The sequence below is a fragment of the Pteropus vampyrus genome, unplaced genomic scaffold (genome assembly GCF_000151845.1).
Source record: "Pteropus vampyrus isolate Shadow unplaced genomic scaffold, Pvam_2.0 Scaffold1, whole genome shotgun sequence".
Lineage (NCBI taxonomy): Eukaryota > Metazoa > Chordata > Mammalia > Chiroptera > Pteropodidae > Pteropus > Pteropus vampyrus.
In genome coordinates, this window is record NW_011888782.1 from 20,600,153 (window position 1) to 20,607,287 (window position 7,135).

The window sequence follows — 7,135 nt, forward strand, 5'->3', positions numbered from 1 at the left end:
CACAATACACGTCCATGCAGTAGAATACAATTAACCAGTCAAAATAAGGTTGTAGAAAGATATCTGATGATATATGAAAGATTTTATTAAGTAGAAATATTTTCAACGTTTACTCAATTTTTCTATTATAAACATAACATAGATTATAGAAATTGAGAAACAATAGAAAAATATAAAGGAAAATAATAGTCAACCTAGTCCTGTGATCCAGAGATTGCCATGCTTGCTTACATGAGTGAATTTTATATAACCTCTCTTCTTGAAAACTTGAAAACTAATTATTTTGTGGGAAGCAGAGGTTGCCATCTTTGCTAAAGACGGCAGGGAACTGCATGCTGGGTTCCTCAGAGGAGGGGTTGGCCATATGTGGGTGGCATAGATTAAAACTACTTGGAGGAGGGAGGCTTGCTGTGGGCAAGAGGGCTTCGTGGGAAACTGGTACTGACTGAGTTGAGCTCTCTCTTGGAGAATCACAGAAACTGTTTCTTTTTAACGTATCAGTCATTTTCATTGTTCTGTGTTTCCCTTCGTACATTCATTCATTCAGTAAACTTCTGTTATGACGGGCCTGTTCTGTAACAGCACATTTCTATGTCTCAGGGACCCAGACACCGACAAGATAGGTCTTAAGCCTGGAGCCCTGGAGCTCACCTTGCAGAGCATGTCCAGAAGCCCATTACAAAGTTCCAGACACAGGTCATACGCAGCGTGTGAGATGTTTTATCTGACAACAACCACAAACACTTCTCCATGTGTCTCCATAATGGCAGCACAGTATTCTCTCCAGTTACTACGCACTGAGTTAACCTTTCCTACCGTCTTAGACATTCAGGTTGTTTGGTCCTTGGCACACTACTCGTCTGCTTTTCAAATGGATTTGCAGAGTTATCAGAAACAGATGAATGAATGAGCTTCTGCCATCAAAACCTTACCACTATTGGTGATATGTTTCTATTATCATTTCTTGTTCATTTAATAGATATGAAACTGGGCCTCATTGTTTAAACATTCATTTGTTTAATTACTGTTAAATTTTAACCTTTACTTCCTCTTAAGCTCCTTATCTGTTTAAATCCTTTGTTCGTTAACTTATTTTGGCTCTCAGTGTGAAAAGCAGACTCTGTATAGTGATGGTTAAGAGCTCAGATTTCAGACTCAACCCTGACCTGGCTTATACACAGCCCTACTACTAAGAAACTATGTGACCTCGGGCACAAAGGCCTGGGGAAGTGCTAAGGTGAAGAGGGACATTCCCAACAAAGGGGCTGTCCTGGAAAGCTGAGTCACAGACAGTTTAGTGGCCTGCGTACATTTGGGGCACAGTGGGACAGCCACTGTGTTTGGCTTCATCTAATAGGGCTGCCATGAATATCATTGGTTCATTTTGGAGTTTTCAAAAATGTAGCATTTGGAGCGAAGGCAGGTGGCACAAGGCTTCGTAGTCAGTTACTCCTTGGAAATAAAACCCAAACCGAAAAGAGTGCAGGAGAGAGGCAGGAGGGGTGATGCGATGGCTGGGAGCCTTGCAGTCAGGATACCTCTGGCTTTGAACCCCAGCACCCTCTCTGCATAGTCGTTCGTATTCCGAGTCTCTGTTTTCTCATCAGAAAGCGGGGTGGTCATATCAGCACTGCACACCGTGAAGGTAGAGATGATTTAGGTCAAGGACCTCGCACAAACGAGGTACTCAACTAACAAGGGCTGTTACAAACCAGCAACGAGCAGGGGAAAATCATGCTACTGTCATGGAAGGATGAGATTAGTACCCAGCTTTTAGCCACCAGCCCCACTCCTCCCCTTGATTTCCCGCTACCGGAGGAACCACTGCCAGTGACAGACCGTCCTGGGCAAAAATGAGCTTTCAAAGCTATGTTTCCTTCATAGAGTGTTGGGTGGAATTCCCTGGGGAAATTTATCTCTTAGAAATAGAGTAGGGGCTAACTGGATATCTCAAAAAGTGACTCTTGGTGCCTAAGCTCTTTTTCTGGGAGAAAAGGATGTTTGGATTTTCAGCAGCCACATCTGCTTTTGAACTGTGTGCAGTCTGTGCCCTGGCCTCTCCCCACCCGCAGCACCCCCCTCATATTCAAACAGAGGAAACTTGTGTTTGTTGACCACTCTTTCAGGGTGGGAAAGGAATGTAATGTATGCATAGACTGCCCAGAATTTCCTGTTAGACACCCATTCCAAACCACGGCCCTGGGATGCATTCCAGAGATTGCAGCCGAATTCTAGAAGAGAAGAAATGGTGTATTCATTTAAATGCTGACCCTCACGGGGAACTCCCCTCCCTCCCATTTAAAAAAAAAAAAAAAGTATTTAGCTTATTCCATAGTAACGTAGTTGTGAATTCAGCTGTATGGTCTCTTCGGGGTTGTAAAGTGCTCTGACATCCCCACGTTTGCAGAAATATCCCTGCCTTGGGAAACTCCTGTATGCATTTCTGCAGCCTTAACAGCATCGGTGTCCACATTGATGGTTGGAACAGGGCATATTTTTATTTTTAATGTTCTGCTGCAAATACTTGGTATAAATCTGCTATGGAACGCCTTCCTTAATTCTGCTCTTGTGACAACAAAAGGAGCTACTTTTGAGAGCAGATTTGATGCTTTGACACATTAGCAGTACACTGAGTGCGATCAGTCCTTTTTCTCCTAGAAGTTCTGTTACGCTCAGTCTTCAGCAGTCTGGCCTCTGTGCTGGCACATAGGCTGACTTGACACTGTGGCAGTTAAAGCCAACATTCTTTAATTTCTGTAGCCACCAAGGTTCAGTTTCTTCACGTGGGGAGAACCCTGAATGATTAGAGACAGAATCATAGTGAGTAGCCAACGTTTCCACCTACGTTTCAGCTTCTCCGATCTGCATCCTGAACCAGTCCTTTGATTGTGTAGAGATGTGTGTGAGGCACCGGGAGTTCTAGATCAGTCCAGAGATCAGGACGGATGGATGGAGTGCTCACAGAGCTGAGAATGCCAAGTTCTGAATCGGTGTAGACCCCAGAGTTTTGGGTCCCGAAGCCTCCCCACATCTGGGATCTAAACCAGGTCAGAATGCAAAAATTGTAAAAGGGCCGTGGTTATGGGCTCGGGCAGCTCTTACACTAATTAAAAAATGCGACTATCAACATTGGGGTCAACATTTCAGTTTCTGGAGACAGAAGGGAACCAGTTAGGCCAAGAAGTACAAGGAGATGACTGTGCAAACCAATTGGTGTCGGATTTGATTGTGTCTTCCATGTTGGTGTAAACACAGTTTGATAGCTCTTCAGACCGGTCACCTTGTCCCACTGAAGGACAGAACCCCGCCGTCAGCCTCGGTGGACTTTCCCCTGACATTTTATGTTTTTAACTGCACTTTCTAACTGTATTTCATTTAAGATTTCTTAGAAAAGGCCTGAGTCCTAGAGTTTATTTTCAGAAGCTTTACATATAGAACTACTTTTTATTTGTTTGGTTTCTGCCATTATTATTATCATTATTATTATTATTATTATTATTATACAAAGAAACCTTCACTGGATAGGTGGTCAAGTTTTAAAGAGCTGCTTTAAGTTCTAAGTTTAGAACTCACATAACCAAAAGCAAAATGTGTTTTCTCATAAAGCCAGGCCGTTTCTGTAAGGATAGTTGCCTGGATAGAACCCAACGCTGCACTGTACCTGAACCAATCATAATTTTTTGTTGCTATACATAGATTTTTTTCTCTTACACTAACATACATGTTTTTGCTGCATCCACACACAGACAACCCTGTGAGGTAGGTATTATGACTCCCGTGTTACTAGTGTGGTTTAATCAGATGAAGTCACCAGCTAACAAATGGCAGGGCTGGGCCTTGAACCCAAATGTAACGCCAAAGTTCATTTATTTCTATGTAACTTGTATTTAAAGTCAATTTTTATATGAGAAATTCCACTCTAGCCTCTTTATACAGAATGGTCCACATTTCCGATTTGCAGATATCCTGGAAATCTTTGAAACAGTTTGGTAGCCTGCATTAGTCATAATTTAAAGTTTAGACTCAGCACTTCCAGGTACAGAAGTGAAGCAGTGACAGTTGTGGTACAAATCTGATGATGTCACTCCCTCGTTTCCGTAAATCAAATCCAAACTCAGCACCCGCTTGTTACGCTCCTTGCCTCTTCTTTTTGATTTCTCAAATATTCTGTGCTGTCTCTCATACGAAGCCCTTTACACATTGCTGTTTCCCCACTTTCCTGCACCTTCCAACAATGTTACGAAACTCTTAGCCCAGCTTAGAAGACATTTCTTATACAAAGTCACACCTCCTACCTCACCCCACCCCCAAATCTGGACTGTGTGCCCTTCTTTGGGTCCCAACAGTACCCGGTGCTGCCCGGTCATAACAAGACTCAGACTGTATCAGAACTGCTCATTCAAGTGTCTCTCCCACTAGATGTGAGCATCATGAAGGAGGGAAGGTGCCTGTGTGGTTCATCGGTGTTCCTACACTGCCTAGCCTAGCAGTTTACATTTTCAGGGTAATCCTTTCCACTGCAAATACCATAACCCCAATTCATATTGGCTTAAGAGAAAAAGGGAGTTTATTTTCTTACATAACTGAAAATTCCAGGAGGGTATGGTTTTAACGAAACCATGTCCTCAGACGATATTGTCAGACATCTGGCTCTCTCCGTATCTCAGCTACTTTTTCCTCAGTTTTGGTTCCGTGCTCAGGGAGATGCTTCTCACTTGGTGGCAAAGATGGCCAACAGGCGTACATCCTCCCAGCTTAGAAAAGCAGCAACATCTTTTCTAATAGCTATAGCATGATTCCTGGGACAGACTCTCATTGGCCTGGTTTGGGTCCTATGCCCATCCCTAAGACAGCCTTGTGGGTTCCATTGTCCAGGCCTTGGTAATGGACTGAAAGCTCGTGGGTGAGAGTAGTTCCCTAGAGGAATATTAAGGAACTTTTACCAGAAAGGTATTGGATTCTGGCAGGCAAAAAATGTCAGACATGCTCCCTATTGATAGCCGGTGCTTTGAAAATCCTGGTTCTTGCTTCCGGGCCAGCGCTCTGCCCAGAGGGATCAGGTATTTGGGAGGCCTCCTGTTTTGCCTTTAGGATTGAGGACTCATGAAGGCAACTACTTATGCATCCACTTCAGCCATCCCATTCATAAGCCCTCTCTAGGCCCCTCTTGTGCTATGCTGAAGAATGGGAGGTCCCCAGCCCCAGAAAGAGAATGAGGGGGAACGTACACGAGTAAGAAACAGGGCTACAGTGACAGCAGGTCTAGGGTCTGGAGAGAAGCATTAGCTCCCAGGTGCATCCAGGAAAACAGAGCTATGCGCCTGTTTGTCCTCAGGGTCACCCACTCCCTTGAAGTTGTCAGAGGGCCCAAGAGGCATGAGTGAGGCCCAGGCCCAGCATCTCCAGCTCCTCACAAGCCTTCCCGGGATTTCCGCCCACCCAGGCCTGCTCAGAAAATTGGAGAAAGTGAAGTCTTAGGGCCATCCTTTTACTCATTGGCTGAGTAAAAGGATGGCCCTAAGTCTATGCCCCTGGCCCAGCCATCTGTGTGAAGTGAAGTCTTAGGGCCATCCTTTTACTCAGCCAATGAGTAAAAGGATGGCCCTCAGTCTATGCCCCTGGCCCAGCCATCTGTGTGAAGAGAAGGGCAGCTGCCGAGACCAGCCACGGGCATGACGTTATTAGAGCGAAGGGAGAAAAAGGGGTGGTCCTTCTGGCAGGCCAGCCCTGCCCCAGAGCCTTGGGGAAACAGCAGAATATAATGGCCCAGTAGGGGAGCCTGCAGGAAAGACCTGTGTTGGGCCTGTTAGCCTCCTTCCTGGTCCTCATGTGGTCTACCACACATGGATGGACACCCCTTTTTGATGCACAGCTTGGGACACGGAGTCCCCGCGTCAGATGCAGACTGGGCAGGCACAGTGCTCAGCAGAGGGGAGAGCTAAGCTGCAGCCCCAGAGGGGCCTGAGTAAGGGGAAAGCAGGTAAGCAGCCCCCAACAGAGTTCATTTGGACCCTGAACCCCTCCCTTCTCTTTCCTCATCTCTGCATCCAGTTTTTTTAGAGCAATTAAGTAGATTCACTTCCCCACGTTTTTCGAGTTTTGCTTTCTGAATTACAGTTTATGTAACAAAGGTCTGTTATAGTAAGTTATGCCTCCTAGTTGTCAGATGCCAGGAGAAAAAATGTACACCCACAGACTCCAGGATTTACCTCCAGAACCCCCACTCATTTACAAAGCAAAAGATTTTAAGAGATTAATGTTGCTAATAAGAGCTAATGTTTATGAAGTGCTTACCTTTTACTAGGCACCATTTTGACTACTTTATAATAACTCATTTAATTATCACAACAGGCCTATAAGACGCATCCTTTATTATCCTAATTTTACAGATAAAGAAACCAAAAATGACAAAAAAAAAGTCAGGTAACTAAATCTAGGTCCCATGCTGTTTCTGGTCCAGCCTGCATCCTACACCTAAGCAGGTTGACTGTAGAACCCACACTCACCTGTCGGACTTTGCCTAGGTGGGTCACATCTATAATTATAGGCCATAAAATCATGAGCTAGGAAGTCTTATTTATATTTTTTAAATTTGTTTTGCACAATTATGAGCAAGTCAGATATACTGGTTAGTCAACAAGCTGTAGTTGTCCAGGGACAAAATGATGAGGGCCTTCGGCTGGGATGTGACAGGGACAGAGAATTGTTGAGGACAGATTTAAGAGCTGTTAAGGATATCACAACCAACTACTTAATGAGAGGGAGAAGGATGGATATTTTAGACGAGGAGGTTGGTGGTCTGGAATGGAAGAGAGAGGAATGGGTCGAAGACATATTTCAGACAAACCCGCATTCACTCGGGTTTTCAGTGGCGGAGGAACAAAGCACTTCTGCTGGAGTGGGCTTCCTCCAAGAGGTGGGCTTTGAACCTATCCCCAAAGAAGAGGAATGTCCTGAGAATTGGGGATAGGAGGGGAGGAGGAGCGGGAGGTGGGAAGTCGCTGTGACAACAGTACCACGGAGGAAGCCGAGGCGGCCCATGTGGATGTGGACAGGAACGGGAATGTGATCGGGGAAAAGCAGCAGAGAACTGTCAAATGATTTTCGATGACTTTTTCTTCCTAAATCTAATAAA

At 44.9% G+C, this 7,135-nt stretch overlaps 1 protein-coding gene across 9 annotated transcripts in view; it reads left to right on the plus strand.

The window, feature by feature from the left end:
* CTDSPL (CTD small phosphatase like) overlaps positions 1 to 7,135 on the plus strand; it is a 118,999-nt gene that overhangs the window by 76,404 nt on the left and 35,460 nt on the right. The window contains exon 1 of one of the 9 annotated variants that reach the window (XM_023537175.1): positions 5,884 to 5,980. The exons of the other annotated variants lie outside the window; for them this stretch is intronic. Within the exon in view, the coding sequence (XP_023392943.1) occupies positions 5,899 to 5,980 (82 nt within the window). The 5' untranslated portion in view covers positions 5,884 to 5,898. Of the gene's footprint in view, positions 1 to 5,883; positions 5,981 to 7,135 lie in introns of those variants that run through there. 9 annotated transcript variants of the gene reach the window in all.